Here is a 26,917-nt window from a genome sequence, read left to right on the forward strand (position 1 = left end):
TCACGTTCCTCCCCCCTGGATCGTCTTGTGCCAGGTGCCCCCAGCAGCCTCCCAGAAGGTCCGCCTCGCTGGGCATACGCAAGGCCATGTGCGTGCATGTGCGTGAGGCAGCGTCCACGCACACAAAGATCAGCAGCAAACACATACTTGATGGAATTCTGCCCGACAGCCCGCGCTATTTTGAAATGACCTAGGATGGGGGGGTCAAATACCAGGACTCAGAGACTCTTCCCAAGTCATTGTTACCCCATTTTTTATTTCTGGTGTTGCACATATTCAGGTGGGTTTGACTTGAATTCCAGTTGATTCACAATTAGAGTTTTTCATCTCAGAGGAGAGATGGGTGGGGGCAGCAGCGTGTAGCCGCTCAGTCGGGGGTGAGGGCACTCTGAGTTTGTTGGGGCCTGTGTTCTTGGCAGCCACACGATGCAGCCCCTTCCTCCTTTTCTTGGGGCTCCAGGCAGGAAAACAATTTCCATAGAACTTTCCGGAAGGACCAAGACTGGCACCTTGGTGGCTAGGCCCCAGCTCTTTTAATGTGTCAGGCGCCTCTCGCCCCACATGTGCACCAAAAAAGAAATGGAGACCTTTTAGAAAACAAAAGACTTCAACAGTTCTTATTTTTGTAAGAGTTCTTCATTTGCCAACTATCTCACCAACTGGTATATCACATTCATCTCATTTCCTGACAAGAATGTAAGCTATTCCAGGGATATAAGCATCCTCCGTGCCCATGTGGGTGCTTGTGCCTGTGCACACTTGTGCATGTGCACGCACCAGCTCCAGCAGGGGGCCTGTCCCTCTCGGGGCAGAGACCCGCCAGGGCCCCCCCTTTTTTCTGCTTAATGGAGAAACTCCAACCTTCATGGTGACCGCTGAGCCTATCCACTCTGCTCTGTTCAAACCCCGGCTGCATTTCCCTTTGCTCGTGACCTTCGGGACTGGTGACAAGCCCTGTTCAACAAGCCATCCCTGTAGCAGTCACAAGCATTTGAAATCCAAACACCTAGACCCGCACCACCACCCCCCCCCCAACAGCAGCTGGCCCTGAAATCCACAGGTGTCTTCAGTGATAGAAAGAGAGCACCAGCGCCCCACCCCCTGCCCCACTCAGTGCAGACTCTGTTCTGCTTACAAGGCCTCCTCCCACTACCCGCCCCACCTCCAGCTGGGCTTTCTCCCCGGTGGCACCGTGGACAATTGGGCCATTAACTCCCCGTTGTAGGGCAGGGGGAGGGGGACCCTGTACATGATAGAGTAGAAGCATCGCTGGCCTGGACTCACTTGATGCCAGTAGCAAACCCCGTCCTCAGTTATAGCTACCAAAAAATGTCTCCAAGAATTGTCCACTGACTCTGGGGGGAAGTGTCCTCAGTTAAGAACCGTTGTTTCTGACTGACCACCATCCTCTTCATTTCTATCAGGATATTTAAGGTAGTAACAACCCTTACCATTCTGTAAGTCTTTAGTCTAAGATATATGTTTATATAATATATATTAATCGTTGCAACCTTCCTATGAGACATGGGTACTGTCACTTCCCCTCATTTTATAGATTAGGAAGCCAAGGCTCAGAGAGGTTAAGTAAGTTTTCCAAAGTCACACAGCTTTCAAATGGCAGAGCTGGCGGGTGACTCCAGTCTGGGCTCTTGGCCACTGGGCTCCACAGGGACATCTGGAGCAGTCAAGCACCTTACCAGCGAGCCTTTGCTGGGAGTGACCCTAGCTTGACTTCTGGGAAGGGGAACAAGCAGACACAATGACATTGACACCCCAATTGCTCCTGCTTGCAGTCTCAAGCTGAGCACTAGGGCTTGTGGTCCACTGTAACCCCGCACTGCCAAGCATTTCTGGGAGTCTCCAGGGGCAGCAGGCATCTTAAATGTGCCCAGGAGGAAGTGCTGCCTGTCTTCCGGGCCCGCCCACCTCCGGTGTGGTGGGGTTCCGGCAAATTGCTCCAACACCTTGGGCTCTAGAGTGTACGGCGTGAAGGGGTTGTCAGCCACTGGGATCACCCTGTAGGCTTGGGCGGGGGATACGGAAAAACCGTAGTGAATTTCTGGAATCCGTGGCTTCTACGAAGCCAGGCCAAGGTCTTCTCTGTCTCCAGGCCCAGTTTCCCTTTCCTCAGAAGAAGCACGCTGCAGCAGATGGACCCCGAGCCCCTGCGTGCTCTGACCATCTTTGTTCTCTTCCCTTCCAGCCCAGTGGGGTCAGAGGTTTTGTGGACGGGGGTGTCACCATCACAGAGTTCTGGCAAGTCCCAGAAGGGCTTCCCTCACATGATGGCCACGTATGGCCTGGGTCCCCAGTCGGCTGGCAAATCTGGGCATCTGCCCATCCCACCCACCCCCTGATGCCAGCACCCCAATCTGCCCGCTGCATGCCCAGCGTGGCTGCACACCCAAACCCTGGCCCTCCCCACCACAGCTAGTGTAGGGCCTTGCCCAGACTGCCAGGTCTGGCTGACACCTCTGCACTGTCACAACACGGCCTGCTTTGGATTCCCCAAGGAGCAAGGCCAAGGTGAAAGCTGAGGCCTGAGAGCAGTCAGCCTCCCTTCAGCTGGGTGCCACTGTACAGGTGCCAAATGGGTGACAGCTGCCTATCTGGAGCAGCAACTTCGCTCTCTGTGAGCTGTGTCTCCACAGTGGCCGGGCCAGGGACTGCGTTCCAGGGCCTCTGCCTTCTCTCCTCTGCCACAGTTATGGAGGCAACGGACTGCGATGTGGCCCCCCCCAGCATTGCCCGGAGGACCAAGGGCCAGCCAGGAGCCCCGGCACCCAGCAGGACATGCGGTGTCCCCATGGCCAGGGGCTGCTCCCCGGGAAGGAGGGTGGGACTGCTGCAACCCTGTCTTTCCCTCCAGGTCCACTCTAAGCATGTCTACGTTCATGCAAAACCTGCTCCCAGCAGCAGGGATGTGGGATGTCTCCCACTCGGGCATGTGGGCCACGCTGGGTCTAACTTTGTTCCCAAATTCCAGTGGGTGACTTCGGCGCAGTGAGATCAAGCCACAGAGAAGCCAAGTGAACCAGCTGGCCCACAGGGGTTGGGGTCTCCAGGTCAGATCCAGACCCACCTGACCCACAGGCACTGCCTCCTCCACTCAGGCCCCCACAGGCGGGGTGGAGGACGTCCCACGGGTCTGTGTCTCCTGAGTTCTAGGCCCCTGGTGGGCCGTGTGAGCCCCAGGATCTCATTGAACCCCTGTAACAGCCATGAGGGAGGGGGTTGTCACTGTCCCCCCACCCCCGCACCTTCGAAGATGAAACTGAGATTCAGGAAGGTCCCCAGCTGTCGCATGGGCTGCAGCAAGCGTGGAATGAACCGGGTTATCTGACACCGGTGCCCATGCTGGGAACAGGACAAGGCGGGGCCAATTGTGCCTGCACGTGGGCGGCACCTCCCAGCAAGGAAGATGTCTGCACAGGGCTGGCAGGCATGGCCTAGCGTGTCGCCACGAGGCCCAGGGCACCTCCAGGGGCGAGACGCTCGGAGAAAGTCAGGGCTCACAGACAGACAGCTCTGGGGCCAGGGCTTCCCCTGCAGATGGCTCCGACCGCAGGCTGCAGCCCCAGCAGGGACCTCGAGGCTCCCACTCTGCCCCTGGGGCAGGATAACTCAGTGCGCAGGCGGGGATGGTTGTAGATTCCCACCAGAGAAAGTGGCATTTAGCTCACGAGACAGTGATGTTGACTGAGGCGTGGCCCTTTCCTTCTGTCCTGGCCACTCTAGTCTGGACAGTCAGATGTGACCCAGGGCTGCAAGAGCCCAGTGTCCCACGAAGGAATTTGCACCTGGGATCTGCTAATGGTGGTGAAAACCCCGATCAAGGCCCCACTGTTCCGCCCTCTGCACGCATGCAGGGTGTTGGAGAGAATGGGGCCAGGATCCAGCAGTGCTCTGGTCCCAGGGGGCCCTGCTGTTGGTGATGAGTCATCCCAGTGGTGTGACCCCCACACCTGGGGGGCCATGGGGCATGCAGCTGGCCTGGCCTTCTCTCCTGCCAGAGGGGCAAAAGTTATGCCCGAACTCTCCTCACCTTCAATGAAAACACTCTTCTCTCCCTGGAGTTTGCCTCGGACCTCTAGGCTGGGAGGTGGGGGAGGGGGATGGGCAGGGTTCTAAAAGTCCCAGAAGAAAGACACTGTCCGTCCACCACACCCCAGAGAGCACAGGGCTCATTTTAAAGAAAGGAGAGAAATGGGGACTTCTCTCTGCCTCCCTCCCTCCCTCCCTCCCTCCCTCCCTCCCTCCCTCCCTCCCTCCCTCCCTCCCAGGACTTGGGGCCTTTGTGCGTCCTCTCCCCCCTCCCCCGAGGTCTGCTGGCCGTCCTTCCCCTCCAGTGCACTGCCGCTGTCTTGTCTGTTCCCCTTCATCTATTAAAACCAAAATAAACTGATACAAGAGGCGGCCAGGGCTGGGGGCCAGGGCCCAGGACTGGAGGGGTGCTTATTTTAGCCAGTGATATTTTTTTTTACTTGGTTGAAGCAGTCCCAGCTCTTGGCATGGACCCCAATCCCAGCTCCACCCCCCAACCCCAGCTCCACCCCCAACCCCCTTCCTTGGAAGAGGTGTCACCTCATAAGGAAAATGTGCAGGGTGTGGCTCCCTTTCTGGGCCTTACTGGTTGTGGGGCTCAGTGAACAGCTCCCCCAGCACACACACACCCACACACACACTCCCCCTTTTATTCATGGGAATTCAGATGAAAGTAAGCAAGAAGGAAAAGCCTGGTGTGTGCGTGCAGGATTGTATGGCCAACGGCCAAGCAAAGGCTGGCAGACAGCGCCACAGCCCTCCCGAAATCACACCCAGGAGCTGTGTGGCCCAAGTGTGAGCGCACCCATGCAACAGTTGTTTACTGAGCACCTGCTATGTGCCAGGCACTGTTGTAGGTACTGACAGACAGCAGTGACCAGAACGACTATTCTACATGGGACGGACAGGCAATAAGCTCATGACAAACAAACACGTAATAGGTAAAGCGGGCTAGAGAGTGAGGGAGGGGGGTTCTAGTTAGGATTCGGGGAGCAGAGCCCTTCAGGGCCCATGTGTGGTCCCATGCAGGCCAACCAGTGGTTGGGTTTCTGCCTCTGCACCTGTCCCTCATTTACCTTTCTCTGTCCCCATGAACGCCTTCCCTGGACACCTGGACCACAGGACCACCTCTGGGGCCTGCACCAACTTGGGGACCCTGGAAGGTCTCCAGAGATCACTGAGGCCAGGGCTTCTCAGATGCCTGACATAATTTGCCATCGGGGACATGTGAAGTAAAACTGCAACGAGATGCCACGAATGCCCACCAGAGCGGACTCCATGAAGAAAGATGGAAAACACCAAGGGGAGGATGTGAGCGCCTGGAACTCTTACTCATAGCTGGTGGGGACGGCAGTTTACAGCCACTTAGGAAAACCGCCTGGCAGTTAAACTGAAGCTGAGCACACCTTGCTGCCTGTCCTGTGACCCAGCAAGGCCCCTCTCAGGTGTCTTCCACCAGAAATCGGTACACGTGTTCACCAGAAGAAGCATACTTGAGCATGCCTAATTGCCCCAAACTGGGAGCTAGCCAAATGTGCACCAGCAGTGGAATAGTAGGTTGTGACATGTGCGTAGCCCGGAACACGATGCGGCAGTGAGAAGGGCCAGTCCTCAGCTACTTGGAGCAGCAAGGATGAGCGCAGTGCGCTGTTGAATGGAAGAAGGCACGAACTTTGGAAAAACCTGTGTGCCCAGAGGTCAGGAGCGTGGTCCCCCTCGGCAGGAGCTGGTGGGTGATGGAGTGGAGATGGGGACAGGAGTGAAAGGGAGGCACTAGGGAGCTGGTAATATTCCCTCTTCAGTAGATTTGGATGCTGGATCTGTTCGGTTTGTGAAAACTGATAGAACCGCGCACTGTGCACGCTTTCCTGTGGGCGGGGGTGTGTTACACTTGAATACCAGGTGCTGGAGGTCACTGTTGTTCAGGCCTTGACTCTCACAAGTGAAATCAGAATCTCGGAGGCAGAAGTGGATGTGGCAACACACAGTCAGAATTGGCCCCGAATTAGCCCCACCTGTTCCTGGTGGAGGCGAGTCACCTGGGATGCCAGCCGCTGGGCCAGCCTGCCTTTGTCAGGCTCTGCACCCTCAGCACCAGGCCTCCCAGGTGGGCTGAGCTAAGGGCCAGGGGAAAAGCACATAGTCACCAATTTGTATTCGTAGGCTGGTGAGACCCCTAGTTCTGCCCCCACATCAGGATCCCCTGTGACACGGGGGGCAGAGCTGTGGATAAAGCATTGGCCTTGTGGCAGGCAGACCTGGTTCAGGTGTAAACCAGCCCTTGTGGGGCTATGGACACGCTCCCCAACCTCTCTGAGCCTCGCCACTTCACTCATCCGTGAAGTGATGATGGCACTTGCTGGGGAGGCCGTGTGAGCACAGCAGGAATGACGTTGTCACCTACCAGTCAGTGTGCCTGGCCAGTCCCCCCTTTGTCGTCTGCGTTCCCTGTGACTCTTCACCCACAATTTGGGCTCTTGATTTGCAAGAGCTGAGTCCAGGGATATGTCAACAAGGTTCAGAGAGTGAGTTTCTTCAGTTCTGTTGACTTTCAGAGGTTTGTCTGGCCTGGGAGGGAGAGAAAAGGCAGAGGGCCACCTGAGAGAGAGGGGCCGGCGACAGAGAGAGCAGGGGGCCCAAGCCCACCCCCAGCAGGGAGCCGCTGAAGCAGCAGGACCCCAGGGACACACTCCACTAGAACTTCTATTGCCAGGGAAAATCCCCAAACAGCACAGAGCATCCGACGGCCCCTCTCCACCCTTCTTTCATATCCTTACCATGGCACATGGTCCGGGAGGGGCTGAGCTTGAGCTAACCTTGAGGGGACTATCCCAGCTGGAAAGATGCACAGTTCAGCAGGTGCCAGAGTGGCTGGGGGACAGCCAGGGACAGATGCTGTCCTCCTGTCCTCAGTACCAGGTCCGACTTCCAGAACCTTGGCCTGACCCCAGGGAACCCTGTATTCACTGAGATTTATTTTCCAGTGGAATATTCCATGTGAGTTTAAAGGCATCCTGAATTCTACTGAGTTTGAGTTGGTAAGAAGTCATTTGAATGGGCAGGAAATCATAAATCCTCCGAGGGGAATGGACCTTTGAAACTGAATTCCTTCCCGTTGAGAGGAATGGACTCTGTGACCCGAGACGCACGTGTGGGCAGGTAAGCCCCTAGATTGCTCAGCATGTGCCTGTGTGTGTTGCCTTTGCCCTTTGGCACTGACGTCACATGCCATTTGCTCTCTTGCAGAAACAGGGGATATTCTCCCCCATCCCTGGGGGAAGAGCTCCCCCCACCCCCCGCTGCATGCCTCTGCCCAGGGCTTGCCCCCCATGCCTGTTTGCCTGTTTGTTTGTTCCCCCACCCTCTGTGCCTCCAGCCCCATTTCACAGCATCCAGCAGCTGGGTCCCTGGTACCTCCAGCTGTCGGCTCTGCCACCTGCTACACTCCCAGAGATTTCTGTAAAGGCCATTTACCCTGAATGCTTTCCTCCCTGCTCCCCTCTCTTTCCCTCTCTCTCCCTTAGTCCAGCTTCCTTCCTGCCTTCTCTCCTTCCCCCCAACACTGTCTCTCAGTCCCCCTTCTTTCTCTCTCCCACCCACCCGTCTCCCCTCCTTCCTTTGATTTCTCTTCCGTCCCTCTCTCCTCTCCCATCCATGCTGTCTTTATCTTATTCCTTCTTCTCTTTTACTGTATTTTCCCCCCCTTTTCATTTATTTATTTATTTATTTATTTTAGGGAGAGGGGAAGGGAAGGAGAAAGAGAGTTAGAGAAACATCAGTGTGTGGTTGCCTCTCACGTGGCCCCCACTGGGGACGTGGCTTGCAACCCAGGCACGTGCCCTGACTGGGAATCGAACTGGTGACCCCTTGGTTCGCAGCCTGCGCTCCATCCATTGAGCTACCCCAGTCAGGGTATCCCCTTTTCATCTCTTAACTGGTCAAAATTTCTTTCTTTCTTTGTCTTCCCTGGTTTTCCTAATTGTCTTTTCTTCTTTCTTCTCCCCATTTATTCCTAATCCTTGCTTTCTGCCTCTTCCTTTCCCTTTTTTCTCTCCATCGTCTTCATTTTTCCTCTTTTCTTTCCTCTCATCACCTCTCCCACCCTCACTCTTGTCTCTTCACCTCCATTCTGTCCCTCCAGTCTGTTTCCCTGTCACTCTGTCTCTCACCCTCTGCTGCTCTCTCCCCTCTCGCTCCCCCCTGGGTACTTCCAGAAACATACCCATATATGGCCTCCATGTCAAGGATCCCAAATGGTGACGTCACGTGAGGGCCAACGCTCCGAGGTGCTCGCTGAAGCAAAGTGCGGGGCCGGTGCACCCTGGAGGGGCTGAAGGCAGGACCACAGCCGCTGCCTCTGCAGTCTCCAAACAGGAAATCTGAGATTCATAACATCTTATACTTTGGCTTGCTATCATTGGTCATGCGGTGGGCCCGAAATAAACTCCCTGCTTCAAGGGAGAGCGTTTCCGAGCTGCCAGGCAGAGCAGCCAGGCGCTCAGGGCCCGGGCGGAAGGAGCGCTCGGGGAGCATGTGCTGAATTAAGACACTCTCGGGAAAATCCTGTCTTTCCCCCCGAACGGTGCCCTTGTTTCCGAGCCTAGCAGGTAACGCATGCTTTCAACTTCCTTGTGCAAACCTGGAGCGAGGCTGCTGGGCCGGCGTATTCAGAGCCGCTTCTCGTCGAGCTACTTTCTTGCGTCTCCCTCTCCTGTCCTTTGGAGTTAGAAACCGTGCCAGTGACTGTCCTCTCGGATCTGGGGGACAGCCGTTTGCATGTGCTTATCCGTTCTCGGGGACGACTCTTGTTCAGAAATCACTCTGCTGTGCACGTCTAAAAATGGAAATGCAGAGGGAGTTTTCAATGATGCCATTGTTGGTTGGCAGGCCTTGGGCAATATGTATCAGACAAATGACTTTCGGAAACGCTTTTGTTTTGGGTGAATAGATACTGTCACGCATGGGTGCATCCATTTCATGTGACATTTATGGAGCGCCTGTGTGTGCCCAGTATCCTGGGGACAAGAGCCACCAAGTTGCCATGGGCTGTGCCTGCAATGGCTTGGGGTTTGGGAGAGGAAACAGAATTTGGAAACAAACACCATAGCTCAGTGTAAGCAAGGGGAAATGCTACATGGGAATGCAGAGGTGCAAGGATACAGTGTGTGTGCGTGTGTGTGTGTGTGTGTGTGTGTGTGTGTGTGTAAATACGAGGGCACGTTCAACCAGGAGAGGGCTTTTGAAAGGATGGAAGGGATGTCACCAGGCAGAAGGGCAGGGAGAGGGACTTACAGGTGGAGGGACAGCTCGGCCAAGGCAGACAGTCGGGCGGGCCTGGGTGTTTGTTGATAGTGCCGTGTGGCTCTAGCAAAAGCCCTCGGAGGTCAGAAGTGGGGGTGAATCTGGGAGGGGGAGCTGGAGGCAGAGGCAGACCCCTCCAGGCCAGTCAAGAAGATGGAACACATCTGATTGGGTTTTTTTTTATCCCCACCCAAGGACACGGTTATTGATTTTAGAGAGAGGGGAAGGGAGGGAGAGAAACATCTATGTGAGAGAGAAACATTGGTCTGTCGCCTCTCGCATGCAGTTCCCAACCGGGGTTCAAACCCCATGACCCAGGTGTGGGCCCTGACTGGGAACCAAGCCCACGACCTTTTGGTTTATAAGGTGATATTCCAACCAACTGAGCCACACCGGTCAGGACATAATCTGATTGTTCTTGAGCAGAGGAAGGGCAGGCGGGATCTGACTTCAGGAAGCCAAGGTAATAGACTGGAATGAGGAGGCAGTAAGGTGTGGCTGTTAGGGCAAACAGGTAAATGATGGAGACCTGAGGCTGGGTGGGGCCGAGCCCGTCCCAACTGCTGCATGGGACAGAAGAGCCACCTCAATGAAGGGAAAGCTGGCACACGAGGCTGGCCCTGGAGGGAGCTCACAGGGGTCCCGGCTGAGCCAGCGGGGCCAGCACACCGACCCCAGCACACCGGCCCCAGCCCCGACGTCTGCCCTCGGAGGCCTGGAGCAAAGCGCAGGGAGGCAGCCAGGGGCAGATGCTCCAGCCACTGTCACAACAGTTAGATGGGTCCCAACAGCTGGCGGCAGGCCTGTTTATGGCACACCCGCCTCGGGGGCTGGCAGGGGCCTCCACCGGGCTGGTTGCATCACTCGTTCTTGCACAAATAGGCCAGGCTGTGAGTGCCCTGTGGGGGAGGGGGTCCTCTTTCTCCACTCTGGGGTAGGGGCCCCATGTAACCCGCCCCTGGTGACCATACAATGGATCCTAACACGATCGGCATCCATGACCGTTCACCAAGCCCTTGCTACCAGCCCGGCACAGGGCCCCGACCTTGTGGCGGTGTCTCTCAGCGACTCTTCCCGCCGGTGTTGTGGGTTAGAGAGGGGTGTCACTCCCATTTTCCAGACGTGGAAACTGAGGGTCTGAGAGATCAAGGGTATTTCCTAAAGCCAGACAGCTAGGAGGTGTTGAGGCTGGAAATGAAACCTTGGCCTCTTGGTCTATTAGCCACCAGTGCCCACATTCAAAGCCAAGGCCCCCGGCAGCCTCTCAGGGGACCGACACAGCAGTAAAAAGACCCGTCCCTGGCACTGTCCGGGTGTCCTAACATGCCTACAGATCAGGTCCAGGCTAGATCCAGGAGCACCTTCCCAAAGGAGACCCAAAAATATCTCTGGACCTGATCAACACCCTCCTGTGTCCAAGCTGCTGAGGGTCAGGCTGCCTGGAGGAGGCAGCTGTCACAGGACTGGTTGGTATCTTTACTTCTCATCCTTAGCACCATCTCTTGGACCAGTTAATGCCTAGGAGAATGAATGAAGCCATTCAGAGCTCTGTGGTTGAGAGAAATGTTGGGGAAGGCAGTGGTGATATAAAAATAAGTGAGTCTGAACCTCCCTGAACTTTATAAAGAAGAGGACACAGAAGGGAGGGGTGGAAAGAGAGAGGAGATAAGGAAGAAGAGAAGAAAAGATTTAACTAAGGGCGGATAAGGTGGGGACAGAAAGGAGAAAGATCTTAGATGATTTTCGTGTGATCTCAATTTAAAGATTTACAGCCAGCCCCGCGGTTGGGCCCGGGTGAGGAGGGGTCTGGGGAGGGCACCCCTGCCTACCCCACCCAGGCCCTCCCACACTGCAGTCTGGAGCTAGAGCTTCCAGAACCTTCTGCTGTCCAGGGGCCAAGGCGAGGGTCCCTACTGTCCTCCTGCCCAGAACAGGGCTGGGGGCACTGCACTGGGGCTATGAGGGCAGGAGAAAGGGGCAGCGCTGCTGGAAGCTCACCCTGGACCAGCAAGCCCGGTCCCTCCTCACTCCCATCCCAGGCTGTTGGCACAGGTGGTGGGGCCTGGCATTCCCCGGGCCCTGGGCACAAGCTGGGTCAGGGGTCTAAATCCTGTGTCGAGACCTGCATGTGGCCGGAGCCCATGAATGGGTCTGGCTGCAGAAGGAGAAAGACGGGGAGATGGACCAGGAGAGGCGTGGGAGGGGTAGCTGTGCTGGCCCAGATCCCTGGGGCCAGGAGGGGAGAGAGGTGTCCTCCACTTGGGGCTAAGGTTAAGGTGACCCATGGGCCAGGAGATTCGACAGCTTGGGGCCCAGAGAAATAAAATGGAAACTTGACATTCATGGGCGTTTTTCTCAGCTGGTACTCACAGCAACTCCATTTTGGATGGAGTCTTGGGTCGATGCCCTTTCCCCCGACCTGCCCCCCTCCCCCCATCTTTACCTCGTCTCCCAGCTACAATAGGCACAGAGTGGGAGAAGGAGCAGAGCCAGCTTTGGACAGGTTCAAACCCCTGGCCATCACCTCCTTCCTGGGTGACCTTGGGCCAGTCATGATTCTTCTTTGGGCCTCAGCTTCCCCTCCAGCCAACAGGGAGATGAACCTGCATTGTGGGGTCAGCTGAGGCTTGCAGCCCTGAGCAGACCCCCTCACCTCCCCCACCCAGAACATCCAGCAACCCTGGCCCAAGCTCAGGAGCCTAAGGTCCTGGCGCCTGAGAGAAGTTAAGAGCTTGTAACCAGCATCAAAGTCTGGGATTAGTGATGCTGGGAGGAGCTTTTTAGCATCTTTAGAGGCCTTACAAAAGGCTTAAATGCCCAGCAGCTGTGAGGCCCTGGACCTCAGCAGCAGAGGCCCAGCCAGGACTGCCCCCGGCAGAAGCCTGCCTGGGACTTTGACGTGGGCCATTCTGTGGGGTCCAGGGGTGGTGGTCAAGTGAGGTGGACTGGATTCCACTCTCCCTTCCCCCAAGGTCGGCTCACCCATTAGCCAGAGCAGAAACTTCCAGAGTAACTGACCCCTGGCCACGGCTCATATATTCGTTGTCAGAGGGTCTGATGCCAAGAGAAGCAGGTAGGCCTGGTCTCCACCCACTCTGCCACTTACAATCTGGGCCTCAGTCTTCCCACCTGGCCAATGGGAAGAATCTTATTCTCCTACCTGCTGGGGATTAAAAAGGTCAAATGGTACAGTACAGGAAAGCAGCCAGAAATAGTGCAGGGGCCATGGGCACCAGCTATGTTTACGGCTTAGGTTTTAAAGCAGTAAGTCCAGGAAGGGACAAGAGCACGTCTTTGGTTCGCCCTCCAGCGAACAGCGTCTCCTCAGCCTCCTCAGGACCCCATGGATCCTGGGGAATGGCAGGCCCGAAAGATAAGCTTCAACATAAACTTCTCGGGCATTCCAGGGAATAGGGTCAAGGACCACGGGGTGGAGGAACAGCCCAGGTCAGTTCCCTGTTTCTTCACGTAGCCCAGGCGAGGCTAAGCCGCCAGTTGTTAGGACTGCCTTAGACAGATAGATAGATAGATAGATAGATAGATAGATAGATAGATAGGCAGATAGGTAAGTATATATAAACTGTTCAGAAGTTTTCCGACTCTGTAGGGAGACCAGTTAATAGCAACAGAATGCAAGTGGTGCCCTTGGACACAGCTCAAGATGCCTCAGCCATCAAATCAGGGGGGCTTCCTGGTGGAGGAGATGCATGAACTGAATCTGGAAAGATGGCTGGCCAGGTGACCCGGCAGGGAAGGGAAGGAGAGTGAAGGGGAGGCGAGAGGAGGGGAGAAAGGAGAAGGATGGAAAGGGGGACCAGCAGCCTCCACCTACAAACGGTCTGAGGACAGGAAGGGGCTTGTCCAGGCTCACACTCCTGACCCAAGTCCCTGGCTGAGGGGGCATTTGGTGTCTTGGAGCATGGCTGCCAGTCCATTCTTGTTCCCCACCTCTCAGCCCTGTTCCCTACTCTCAATTTTTTTATGAGACACCCAGCAAGCCACTTCTTCCATTGAAGCCCCCTAAAGAGCCTCAGAGACCCCACCTGCTGAGGCCAGAACCCACTACCCTGGCTGTGGGTGGGTCCAGATTTGAGAGGGGAAGGGAAGAAACTGGTGGGGAGGAAGGGTTGCTTTTTCGAACACTGTTATTTAACCTTCACCGCAGCTCAGCGGGGGCCCATGTATCTACGCCCATTTCACAGATAAAGAAACTGAGGCTCAACTTCAAAGAACGCTGTTCTGATTGCTTTCATGTGTTAACTCAGGGAAGCCGGTCACAGCCACTGCTGTCCTCATTTTACAGATGCCACCTGGGAGAGGTGGGGACTCCCCTGGAACCAACATTTGGGATGCTACGAAGGAGGCAAAAGAGGAGTCCCTGAGGCTCCATGAGCGGCCCCACCCTGCTCTTGCACCCCGAGCTGGCCACTCTTGAGCACCGCCCCCTTTGCGGTCAAAGCCTGCTGCTTTCTCCTTTCCCTGGGAAAGGCTATTTTTTGTCCCCATCAGCCTGCCAGAGGGCCCTTGAGAGTGCTGGCCTCTCTCCAGGACTCAGGCCTGGAACCTGGCCCAGCCCCTAAGCAGAGGCTTCAGAAATCAAGCTGGGCAGAATGAAGATGAGGGGAAACTGAGGTCAAAAGAGGGGGAAGGCATCACCCAGGGTCTCTATTTCCTGCCCCACCCTTACCTCACCATGACATAGGACTCGTTATTATACCCATTTGACAGGTGGAGAAGTTGAGATTCTGAGAGGTCACACAGCTAATAAACGGTAATGCTGTGATTTGAACCTGGTCAAGCTGACCCCACAGGTGACTTCATAACTGTCCACTTGTGCTAAGGCTGAACTGCCCCATCTGCCCCTGGAGAGAGGCCCCCAGTCCCTGGCAGAGACCCCAGCCATCAACTGCGTAGACTCAGTGGTGGGAGTCCCCCCCCCCCGAAGCAGCCTGGTGTCACGTGAGTCCCAGCACTAAGCCTGTGCACACTGAGCCCTCTTGGTTCTACCGCCAACCCTAAAATAATAGCACTTACTACTAGTGTCTCCATTCTGCGCATAAGGATTCCAGAGATGGGCAACTTACCCAGGGACCCTCAAAAACGGAGGATCTCGTGGGGAAAAAAAGAAATGGCTGAGCTCACTGTGGGGTAGGCCCTCTCCCTCAAGGTCTCTTCAAGGTCAGCCCTCACCTTGTTCACCTGTATGGGCTGAGACCGTGATGTGGTTGGTGCCCACGGCACAGGTGTAGGCCAGGTGGCCTGGCGGGACCAGGATGCCCATCTGCTCAGACCCCATGTGTATGCAGCCTGTCTGCACATGCTGCGTGTGCCAGGTACTTGGATCCATGTTCCTGGAATTCCCAGAAGGAGTGCTGGATTTGAGTTAGGAAGTCCGGGCCCCAGATCCCATCTTTCCAGCCGTCGGTCTTCGTGCAAACCCTTCCCTTCCCTCCCCAGACCTTAAATGCCTCATCTGTAAAATGGGAGCATCGATTCCTCGTGGGAGGAGTGGTGGGGTTGAAGAATCAATAAGTTAATTCGATAAAAAATGTTCTTCCCTTCTAGGGCTGTTGTCAGGGCAATGCCACGAAATTATTGATAAATGGAAAAGGCTCTGAACACCATCCTGGACGTGAGGGAAGGCCTGGCAAGTCTGCGGTTGGCTGCTGGAGACTGGCTGCTCCAGGCGACCATTAGCTGGCCACCTTTACTTCCCTTAGCATCTGGTCAGGGGAGGGCACAGCAGTGGAGTGCTGTCCATAAGCCTCTGACCAGCCCATAGCAGGGCCAACAGCAGCCACAGGGTGAGGGGATGGAGGTGTCCCCATCAACTGCTTGCTTTAGCCCTATAAGCTGCCCACACATGTCACAGCTCATGAATTGTTCTGACACCATGGGGAAGTGGGTTGTCTCATTCCTATTTTTACTGATAAAGGAATGAGGTCCAGAAAGGGGAAGTGACTTGACCAAGGTCACACAGCTAGGAAGTTGCAGAATTGAAACTAGACCTGAGAGTTCCCGACATCCATATCTAAGATCCTTCCACTCCTGCCCGGTTCCCTCTTCCCTCAGGGACAATGCTCAGCTCTGCACATACAGCGAACCTGTTGAGGTTGCCACTGGGGACCCCCAGGGACAGTAATTTGGGGTTCGGATAGCACAGTGTTAAACCAGGGATCTTAGTGAGATGCAGAAGCTAGACCTGGAAGAGCTCTTGGAAACCTGTGAGTCCAAATCCTCCTTTTGCAATAAGAAAACCGAGGCCCAGGCAATGACAGGGACTCGCCGAGGTCACCCAGCACTGTAGTGCTGCCAAATGTAGCTACTAGTCTGACTTCCAGCACCACAGTCCAGGTTTGCCTGCCCTTGAACCTCATGTAAATTGAATCCTGTGTCTATGTTCATTGTTATTTGATTTCTTTTGCTCACTGTGGCCGGTGACACTCATCATCTCCTGTGTAGTGGCAGTGTGTCTATTTCATCAGTGTGTACTACCCTTTACATGAATACACACAATGTAGCAATCTACCCAGATGTTCATAGACATCTGGGGAGCATTCAATAGGTTTTATTATGAATAACACAGTGCTACTACCAGTATTCTTGAACTTGTCTCTCGGTGGACATATGTACATAATTCCCTTGGGCACAGAGCTAGGAGTGGAACTGGGGAGTCACCGCACATGGGATGTTCAGTGTTAGCAAATCCCATTGGTTTTCCGGCTGGTTTCACCTTTCGACACCCCTGCCAACGGAGAGGGCACCCTGGTTGCTCCACGTCCTTCACAACACTTGCTGCTTCCCATCTTTCCGCCTGGGCCATTCTGGTGGGTGTGCAGTGGTGCCGCACTGGGGTCTTAATTCGAATTTCCCCCAAAGTGTTAGTAAGTTAATCACCCTCACGTCTGGTTATCAGCCATGGGGCTGTCCTCTTTGTGAAGACACTGCATGCAAAACACCCCAGTGAACATTTATTCCCATGCTCTGGGGCTGCAGGTTTGCTGCAGGCAGGCTGACCTAGGCTGCTCAGCTTCCAGTGCAGGCCCTGCTGGGCGGGGCTCCTCTGTGCAGGTGGGGCTCAGGCTGCCAGAGGTGGGTTCACTCTGGGGCCCAGGACAGGGCAGTGCCTCCAGGGGGCGCTCTTCTCTTAGCGATGGCAGAAGAGCAAGCCCCACGGCGCAAGCACAAGTCAAGCAAGAGGCTGCTTTATCGTGTCCACCACATTCCCTGGCCAGAGCAAGTCCACGGTCAAGCCAAATTTCAATGGGGAGGGAAGGAAACTCTGCCTCCAGGGAGAGGGGTGAATATTTGTCAAGCAAACCATATTATAGCACTGGTATTTTCAAAAAACCTCATGTGATGCTAATGTTCAGCCAGGGCTAAGAACCACTGACCCAGAGTCACGCTGCATGTCAGCCAGTCAAAGAGAAAATCAGGCTGAGCCGATTTTACTTTACTTCCTAAAAGCACTTGACTCAACCAGAGTCCATATCTCCTTGAGGCAGTTTTTATGTTTGTTTGTTTTTTTCTTTCTTTCTCTTCCCTTTCTTTCTCTCTCTCCCTCCTTTCTTTCTTTCTTTCTTTCTTTCTTTCTTTCTTTCTTTCTTTCTTTCTTTCTTTCTTTCTTCCCTGGAATTAACATGGCAAATTATTTTAACAATTGATTTTAACTAGACCCTGGGGTTTTAAGTAACAGGCCTGTGTCCGACTTGTCCCTGGCACTCTCAGCCCCAGCACGGGGCAGAGGAACAGCAAAGTGCCAGGATGGGGTGCTGTTGGCCAATCGGAGGGAAGGAGTGTGAGCGCTGTTGTGTAAGCGCCACGAGGGCAGGGATTTTTATCTGTCAGGGGCCGTTGCTGTATCACCAGTGCTTGGAAGGGTGCCCGACAGAGAGTGGGTGCTCAGTGAGTGCCCTCTCCATTAATGAAGTTTGGGCACACGTATGCAGAGGCTGTCTGGAATGGGAGAGAGAATGGCGGATGAGCAGATGGTTGGCCAGACGCAGAGTGGGATGGATGGGAGGACGGATGGAGAACAGATGGGTGGGTGGACAGATGGAACGATCAAAGGGTGAATAACAGAGGGATGGGCGGATGTTGGGTGATTAGACAGATAGGTAAGCAGATGAATAGGGGCATGCATGATTGTGCAGATAGGTGATCAAATGGTTGGATAAGTGGATGGATAAGTGGACAGATGGATGCATGGGGGGATGAATAGCTGGTCAGATGGGTGAATGGTGGGATGGGTGGTTGATAGGTGGGTGGACTGGCGAGTAGATGAGTGGGGGCATGGGCAGACAAACAAATGATTAGGTGATCCCGTAATACAACAAATGGGTAAAAAGTGTGCAGTTGCCAGAAGATAGTGCAGCCTTCTCAGCAGGTAAACGTAGCTATCTTGCGGTGTTGTTGGTGACCAGGATGGTTTGGGTCTCCTCACAGGGCTTTCTGATTGGCTGCCTCCTCCTCCCCACTGAGGGTCTCCCCCCGAGGCCAGAGCCAGAGGCTCGGAGGATGGCCACAGAGGTGAGCACTCCGGGCGAACAGCGCGCCATCGGGAACGAGGAGTACAGCCTGTACAGCAGCCTGAGCGAGGATGAGCTGGTCCAGATGGCCATCGAGCAGAGCCTGGCTGACAAGACGCGGGGCCCAGCCACTGCCGAGGCCGCCGCGCCCACACGAGCCAACCGCCAACCTGCCCATGTGTATCCAAGGACCAGGTAAGCAAGGAGAGACCACCTTGGGCCTCGGCAAGGGGCAGATCCCAAACACTGTTAGCCCAAAACCAAACTGTCCTGGTCTCTGGGATGCATTGTACAGCCTTGATGACTTACATTTATCATCTAAACTTACTGCACTCCAACAGTGCCAAATACTGGGTCAGGTGCTACATGTACTTCACCTTATTTGATCCCCTTAAGGACTTTCTGGAGGTTCTGGGCTGGATCCCCACTTTACAGATGAAGAAACTGAAGCTCAGGGTTGAGCAGCTGGTCCAAGGTCACACACTGAATAAATGGCAGAGATTGGAACTGTCTGGTTCCAAAGTCCAAGGCCTAGCTTTGCACGGCTGGCTGTAGGTTTGAATGCAGCAGAACAGACATCTGAGTCTGGCCAGACCTCCCAAGCCCAACTGTGCAGCCTCCCTGGGAAACATGTCTGAGAAGCGAATGGCATCCACTCGGCACAGCCATCCTGCCCCCTTGCTCTCGCTCCCCTGTCTCAGCGTGACCCCGTGCTCCCAGCAGCAGGACCACCCCGAGCAGCATCAGTCACACCAGTAGAATTAGGACACGGGCCACAATTGCAGCTCCACGTATATGCCATGCTGCACGTCCTAATAGCCACACTGACAAGTGAAGAGAAACGGGTGAGATTCATTTGTGCCTGGAATATTATCATTTCCACATCATGGATATAAAAATGACGAAAGAGATGCTTGCATTCTTTTGTTTTTTCATAGCGAGTCTTGGGAGTACAGTGTGTATCTGCGCTCACAGCACATCCAACCCAGACGCCCACTTCTCAAGGGCTCACTGGCCTCGTGCCACCCGTGGCTATGGGACAGTGCAGATCGAGGGGCCACCTTCTTTGTAGGAGACGGGAACCAGAAATGTAATTAAGCATTGGACTTTAAATGCTTTTAAAAAAGAAATGCAAACATTTAAAAATGCTTTTGCCCATCAGCGAGTCCCAGTCGAGTGTGTACTGGGAAGTGGGGACAGGGGGATGGGCACGGCTGTGACAATTGTGCAGTGCTATCTTGAGGCATGGACCTCAAGTATCCCTGTCTCCAGCAGCCAGCTGACTTCCTGTGTGACCTCAGACAAGTCACTTCACCTCTCTGAACCACACTTTCCTTCCCTAATCATAACAGGGAATCATCAGTGGCAATAACAATAAACTGGCCCTTCCCAATGTCCAACCCCAGTTGACCAGGATGAAGGTGGGTGATGGTGCGTCTCAGCCTGTCCTCTAATGAAACCTACCAGGGCGCTCCCCCAGTGACTCAGGCCATTGCTGAGGCTGGGCCACCTCTGACGGGCAGGCTGGGCAGAGGCCTAGAATGTCTGGCACCAAGGAACGTTCTAAAGGGGAAAGCAGGCAGCCTTGGGCAGCTGGAAGGCTCCAGGTTACTGAGCTGCCCCTGAGGACGTCCCCTGTTGGGACCCAACCTGAAAAACAGAAGCCCAGAGCCAGGGACTCCTGGCGACCTGGGCCCCAGGAGGCCCTGGTTCCTGTTTGGGCCAGTTCAGCCTAAGTCAACCACAGTTTCCTCTTTCTCAGGAGGGCATCCGAGAGAAGGCAGCCTCCCAGACTTCAGCGCAGGTTCCCACTTCCTGGGCCTCTGCAGCCCTCCCCCAGCGTGGGAGCCCCACCTGGGAGTCCTGCGCACACTTAAAATCTTAGGACGGAATGGCACCCTGAAGGCTGGACCCTGGTCTCTTCCTTCCTCTAGTAAATAAGGAAGTTGAGAACCACAGGGGGCAGGTGCAAACAGTTGTCCAGCCTCCTGGGGAAAAAAGCCTTCAGAGAGGAGTAAAATGACTTGCCCAAGGTTGTTCGGTCCTCACCGAAGACCCAGGTACAAGTAACATAGGGGGGCAAATCCAGCCCTGCCTCCTGTCCCTTCTTAACAAACATTTTATTGAATGTATTGGGGGCGACATTGGTTAATATAATTATATAGGTTTCAGGTATACAGTTCTATAACACATCATCTATACATTGCATTGTGTGTTCAGCACCCCAAGTCAAGTCTCCTCCCACCACCATTTGTCCCCCTTCACCCTCTTCTACCTCCCCAACCCGCTTCCCTCTGGTCACCACACTGTTGTCTGTATGAGTCTTTTTCTTTGCTTAATCCCTTCACCTTTCTCACCCCGCCCCCCATCTCCGCCGCCCAACAGCTGCTGGTCTGTTCTCCATCTCTACGAGTCTGTTTCTCTTTTGCTTGTTAGTTCAGTTTGTTCATTAGATTCCATCCAGGAGGAAGGTCGTATGGGACTTGTCTTTCTCTGACGGGCTTGCTTCACTCCAGATGCGACCTGAAACCTTCTAGGTTCAGTTCTGTCTGCCCCCTCGTCTCTGAAAGGAAGCTGGGCGTGGGCCCTGCTGGGGGAGCAAATCCCACTGGTGATTTTCAGGTCACTCTCCCCCCCAGTACTCTCTGGGCCTCCTCACGTGCCCAGCACACAGCCATCCTCTGAGCCCAAACTACGCCCCACAAGCCGGTATTTCTGTGCCCATTGTCCACGGGAGAAAACATTAGCACGGCAGGGCCAGGAAGGGCCGGAGCCTGCCCCACTCTGAAGTCCTGACCCTGAACCAGCTCTGCCTCAGAGTGGGGTTTGGGTCTGCACCTCCCACCCACAGAAATTCAGGGGCCCCAAGGACAAGAGACACATGGACTGTGCTCACAAGCAAGACACAGCATTACTCTTGGGAGCTGGGAGAGTCCTTGTTCGCTTTTATCCCCAAATATCATGGTTTCCACCCTACCGGACCCAAAGCAGGACATCACACATGTCCCCAGGGCCCCCACATGGCCAGCTCCTCCTCATCCTTCAGGTCTCAGATTAAATGTCACCTCCTCAGCAAATCCTGCCTGGCCACCCGGCCAGGGCCTCGGAGGTCACCCCCTCACTGATTCCTCGCTTGGCTGTTTCCTCCCTGCCTCCGACTCACAGTTTCCATGTTTCGGCTGTTAACCTGTGAACTCTGGGAGGGCGGGGCCTTCCCAGTCTTCCTTCCTGTGAAGCCTCGTGCCCAGTGTGGTGCCCGACCCAGTGAATTGGTAATAAATGAATGGGAGAATAAAGGGCTGAACAAAGAGGCAGCAGGGTGGAAAGAGAAGTGGGTGTGGAGGTTCGAATCCTGCCCATATCACTTACTGGCTGTGTGACCTTGGGCCAGTTATTAACCTTTCTGAGCCCCAACAGCGTTATCTTCAAAATGGCAATAATAAAAGCTTGCTGAGCCCAGCTCACAGGGCTCCTATGAAAGATGGAGGAAGGTGGGGAAGCCCCGAATCCTGCTGCCTGAATTGGCCTCTCCCGCCTCTTCCCCGAGTGCCCACCGCACATGTACCTCTGTTCCATGGAAAAACATTTTTGTCACCCTAACAAAGCATAACCTGCCTCCCAAAAGTGTCCCCAGCTACACTGTGTGACCTCCTTGGGGTCAGGGAGCAGCTATTCCTCAGCAAAGAGCCTGGGTCGTTGCAGACGCCTAGTGAATGTTTCCAGGTCAATGAGTGCACTTTGAAACCAACAAAGTCCTTTAGGAATGTAAGTTACTGTTATTGTCTCATGAGCAAAATGACAACTGTGGACATAAAGGTCACCTGAGTCTTTGGGATCCTAGAAATGAAAGCCAGGTCACAGCCCAGGAAAAAGTATAAGGTTCCCTTTTACAGCTATTTCCCAACTGGCTTCTCTCCCAAGCAGTGGAAGAAGCGAAGTCTGAAGTGTGCGTGAGGATCATCTTCCGAGCCTTGGCCCACTGAGGGCTTCCTGAAAGGCAGACCCAACTTCCTGTCCCACGGAGAAGCAGGGTTCATGCGCCACTGGCCAGAGAGGAGTGACCAGGGAGCCCAAGGTTATTGTGATGGACCAGCCAGAGCGGGTCCAGGAAGCTGGGACTTCAGTCTTTGAACTTCTGCATTTTATTTAAAGTTGCATTTCTGAGAAGACAAAGGAAGAAAGCGGGAAGCAGGAACTTGGTTGGGCTGCTGTGTGCACCTGGTAAACAATTCGCTGCACACTTCTAATGTGGCACATGCCTGCCTGGCATCTGGTTGTGAATCAGGCCTGGTCCTGCCGTCTCCCGAGCTCGAAGGCTAATGAGGATGAAGGCACAGAGGTAAAGGAAGGGTGCAGCAAAGGGGCTTGTCTCCATTTCAGAAGGACGCAGAAAGGGTCTCTTCATTTAGTCCAATGGGTGGGCTTTGCAGGATGAATAGGAGTTCACTGAGCAAGCTAGAGGAAGCAGACTTCTTCGAGACTCGGTTTCCCCACCTGCAAAAGGGGACCAACTACATCTCCTTTACAAAATAGACTACAGGATGAAATGAGATACTTTGTGCCATGTGCCTATGACAAAACTTGGCCGTAGGAAGTGCTCGATGAATCTCAGCTATGTGTGGAAGGCAGAAATCACAGCCGGAATGCCTGCTCTCCTCCATGAGTCCTCTCTGGCCATCCCAGCAAAGATAGGTTGGCCAGTGGCAGATCGAGAAGCAATTTTCACCGGTGGTGGGCTGATTCCAAAGACCTTCGGGAAAGGGGTGGAGGTGGCTATGCCAGGGGAGCTCCTCCTCTCCCTGCCCAGGAGGGCAGGGGGCTGGTTCTCCAAGAACAGGTCCTGGCATGCAGCTGCAAGGCACTGATATTACCATATGGGACATCACCCTGCCAAAGGCTTTGCTTTGTTTGTTTTGCTTCATTCATTTAAATGTATCAAGTGCCTAATGTGTACCGGACACTGTATTCCTGACACACAGGGGGCTGGTACCAGGACCAGAGGAGAGAACACAGGACCTGGGCACAGTGGCAGGCACGGGTACACTCTCATGTTTGTCAGCTTCCTCCCCTATTAAGTTGCCTGAACACCACCTGTGTTTAGCAAGGTCTGGCCCAGTTTAACGCCTTCCTGGGGCTGGGCCTAAACTTCTCATTAACTCAGACCCGGCTCCAGGAGAGGTTGGTGGGAATTGTCATCAGATCCCCACTCCCTGCTCTCCCCGAGTGTGAAGCCAGGGCCAGCTGGACTCTGAAGCAGGGGCTGCTGGGAGCCGGTGATGGTGCTGCACTCCTGACCCGCAACCTGCCCGCCCACGCGGAGGACAGACCCTACCTGGGCCTCTTCGAGGGCATGACCTGTGCCCACATCCCGCCAGGCTCCTCTCACCTCTGATGAGTCAGCGGGGTGGTTTTCCCCCCTGGGGGCCTGAGAAGGAAGTGGGGCTGCATCGGTGAGCAGAGAGCACAGAGCTCAGCTGGAGCCTGGTCCGCTCCACTTTCGACTCTCTGCTCAGAGGCGGGGAGCACCCGCCAGCCTGCCCCTGACACTGGGCTAACTCCAATTTCAGGGCTCCCAGAATGGGTGCTCCCGCCCCTCGGCCTCTGCCCTGGGGCTGTGTGTGTGTGTGTGTGTGTGTGTGTCTTTATCTCCCATCCCACCCCTCGGGGGTCAATGAAAAGAAGCTTCCCATTTGTCTGTACCCCCAGGCTGGAGCACAGAGCTGGGAAACTCTTGTTGAATAGAATTCAGTTTGTCTGTTTCCTCCTCTGCAAAGTGGGAACAGTGCACCACCGGACATGAGGCACGATCCCTGGGGCTGGCATGGTGGTCATTCACTGCCCACCCCCTCTCTTCCCTGTCTCGCTGCCGCTGTTATTATCGTGCCATCAGAGAGAGGGCCCCGCGCCAGGCTGGGGTCTGCTCTCTCCCAGTGCTCACCACCCTGCCCGAATCCCTCTGACTCCGGGTTTTTTCTACCCACCTGCATGTGTTAGACCCTCACGTGGTGCTCTGTTCTTGCTTTCCGGCTGCACCGGTGCTTCTCTGCAGCAGGGCGAAACGCCGGACACAGAGAATCCACTCTGTCCCGTGTATCCTTCCATCATTAGCAGCACAGGGTAATGTGCCTTGGAGCCGAGTAAGTGTCGTAAACTTTAACTGACGTTTTACAAAATGGGAGGCCACACATGGACCGATGATGATGGGCACCAGGCCCCCAGGATATCATGGGGACAGAAGCCTGCCCGCACGCTGCCCTTGCCGGGACCACAAGCAAGCATAGAAAATAACACCGAACCCGAGGGCTTTCAGGGCCAGGGGACGTGGTCTCTTAGAACTGCCCAACACGCTGGCTTTTCACATGAGGTCGCTGCAGCAAAGGCTCACCGGCTACACCAGCAGAGAGGAAGTCCCCGGTGTGGTCCCACAGCCTCCTGTTGCGAAGGAGGAAACTGAGGCACAAACTGGGCCAAGGCTTGCTCAAAGCCAAAGGGCCTATGGGTGTGGCAGCCTCAGACCTGCAGAGAGCACAGAGGGTGGGAGGAGACCAGCACCCTGGGGGAGGGAGCGTGGTGTCAGGGGCTCTGCTCTGGAGGGGCACAGGAGACCAGGCCGGGCCTGCAGGGGGGCCCACAGTGCCACAGCCTGACCCGTGGGATGTGGGACCAGCATGGGCCACAGGTCCCGTTCTCAATACAACCCCAGCTAACCCAGATCCTGCAGTGGCCGCTGCACCTCCTTTTGCCCCTTCCACCTTCACAGCAGCCCCAGGGGGCGAGGGTACTGCAGCTCGGAAAGGCAAAATCTCGCTGAAATTGGTGGACAGGGTCAAACACAACACCCCTATGCGTGGCCCTCTGCCACTCACTTCGCACCATTCACTCGGTCAGACCTCACCAGCTGTCTGAGACCAGGCCGTTCCAGACACCAAAACCCAGAGAAGCTCAACCTGCCCAAGGTCACACGGCCGGGAAATACCAGGGCCTAGATTTGAACCCATGTCGGTCTGACTCCAAGCCCTGGCCCCAGTGACCTTCCTCGGGCATCATGTGCTGGGACCTTTACACTGTTTGTTTCCAACCCTGGAGCCAGCACAGTGGGGGCAGGGACACAGACCGGCTTGGCCTTCCAGCTTTGTCCCCTTGTCCCCACCCCCATGAAGCTCTTGCCTGTCGCTGAGGCTGAGCCCCTTTCATCCTGGGACCTGCCGCTGACACTTCTCACATCCTCCTGGGTGAAGAATGTCACCTTGCTTCATATCTGCCTCCCGTGTGGTTGGCTGGGGAAGGGGACCGTAGGAGTGGGGTTGAGGTTAACCTCATTGTTGTCTTATATGGTCATTTAAATCTCCCAGGGCTTCCTCCAAGGGCCAAAAATAATCTGAGACACAGCAGCTGTGTCCAGCACACAGAGAGGACTGGGCCATCTGCTTTGGTTCAGAGCCCTGCGTTGGTCTGTCAGTCAGTCTCTCTCTCCCTCGCTCTCCCTCCATCCTCGGTCCTGCCTCTGGCCATGACCCGCTTCTCATATGCACAGTACTTTTCCCTCTTTCACTCCTGCCCTGCACCCTCCAGGTCTACGGTGCCTCCCGAGAACCCGCCGGCCTTGGGCCACTTGGGCCTGTTCCAAGGGGTCATGCAGAAATACAACCGCAACAAGACCTCCCAGCTGGCGTAAGTGACCCCTCAGCCTGCCTCTGAGACCATCTCAGCTCGATCTCCCAACTGGGGTTGGTGGGGGTGGGGCTGGGAAGCAGGCCAACAGTCCCCAGACAGGGGGTCACTCCGAAGGGACCTGCCAGGCACAGCTCTCTCCAGTATGTCCACTCGAGGCCCAGCTGCTCCTGCTGAGCTGGGTTTGGTGGTCACAGACACTGTCCTCAAGGAATCGCTAGCCATGCTGTGATTGTAACGAGCCCTCAGTGCTCCCAAATGAGGTGTGCAGGAGTGGCCCCAGGGGGCTCTGAATCGGGGGACCCGGCAAGAGGGAGATTTGGGGAGATGGCCCTGGAACTGCAGAGGCCCAGAGAAGCTCAGAGCTCCAGCTCTGTCTCGGTTCCCCCCCACCTCTGGCCATCACTGTGGGGTTTTTTGGTTTGTTGCCTTTGTTTGTGCCAGGTGCTAAAATCCAGACATAATTTCAGCTACAGGAGGAGTTCTGTTTGCTGGCACCAGGGTGCGCTGGACAAGGTGTGTCCATGGGAAATAGCTCTGTACCGTTCGCTTCTCTGCTCCCGTGCTGACCCCAGAGGCAGCTGAAAGCAAAAGAAAGGCCCCACCTCTGGAACCACTATTTCCTTGTCCAGTTCTGTTTCAGGGAGGGGAGGAGGCAACTGGCCAATGTCTGGTCTCCCCTTCCCAGCCTTTTTCAAGCCCCCACTTCCTTGGTGCTGCAGGTGGGACGTTCACTGAGCAGAGAAGGGAGACCCAGGTTCTGGTCTCCACAATGCTGAGGTTTGCTGTGTGACTGCCTGGGAGTCTCTGTGCCTGACTGAGTCTCCCTTCCGTGAGAGAGGTTGGTAAGGACAGAGTGGGCTCCAGGGTCCCATTCAGCTCCTTAGCCTCTGACTGTCTGTCCCCGCCCACCCTAGATCCCAGCAGCCACTCCCACTCTCAGGGAGGGCACTTCAGAGGCTGAGCAACTGGAGAAGCCATCGGAGGGGGCGCCTGAGAGCCCTGGGACCCTCAGACCACAGCTGGTGGAGACCTAGGCTGGGTGGCGGGTCCTGCTAGCTTTCTCATGATGCTGCACACCCCCGAGGCCACAGGAACGGCCAGCCTACCTCCATTCCACTTCAGCTGGGGTCCCACTGGACACCTTCCAGGCAGACGGGACACACCCCCCACTGGGGCTTTTCCTGCAACCGACAAGGGCTGCTCTGGCCGCTTGCAAGAGGAACGCATCAGGGTGGCAGTGATGGCGATGATGGGGACTTCAGGGCTTATCTGGTCAGTTACCCATGGTCCTTGCTGGGTCTGTAACTTAACCAGCATCAATGCTCTGAAGCTATTAATAACCGGAGAGGCTGAGAGTCAGGAGGAAGTCC

At 55.2% G+C, this 26,917-nt stretch overlaps 1 protein-coding gene and 1 long non-coding RNA gene across 2 annotated transcripts in view; one reads left to right on the top strand and one right to left on the bottom strand.

Annotated features, from left to right (window-relative positions):
* Positions 1-236: 236 nt before the first annotated feature.
* On the bottom strand, positions 237-26,885 carry LOC128627554 (uncharacterized). The gene is made up of 5 exons (XR_008391789.1): positions 26,654-26,885; positions 8,267-8,878; positions 6,449-6,612; positions 1,285-1,417; positions 237-587 (listed from the first exon to the last, which is right to left on the bottom strand). It is a non-coding gene; the product is annotated as an uncharacterized LOC128627554 (long non-coding RNA).
* The window catches only part of ASB2 (ankyrin repeat and SOCS box containing 2), a 38,314-nt gene continuing 19,957 nt past the window's right edge, over positions 8,561-26,917 (top strand). The window contains exons 1-3 of the mRNA XM_053666026.1: positions 8,561-8,651; positions 17,791-18,068; positions 25,446-25,544. Of these exons, the coding sequence (XP_053522001.1) occupies positions 17,863-18,068; positions 25,446-25,544 (305 nt within the window). The 5' untranslated portion in view covers positions 8,561-8,651; positions 17,791-17,862. The remainder of the gene's footprint in view (positions 8,652-17,790; positions 18,069-25,445; positions 25,545-26,917) is intronic.

The sequence above is a fragment of the Artibeus jamaicensis genome, unplaced genomic scaffold (assembly GCF_021234435.1).
Source record: "Artibeus jamaicensis isolate MK-2021 breed Jamaican fruit bat unplaced genomic scaffold, CSHL_Jam_final contig_444, whole genome shotgun sequence".
Taxonomy (NCBI): Eukaryota; Metazoa; Chordata; class Mammalia; order Chiroptera; family Phyllostomidae; genus Artibeus; species Artibeus jamaicensis.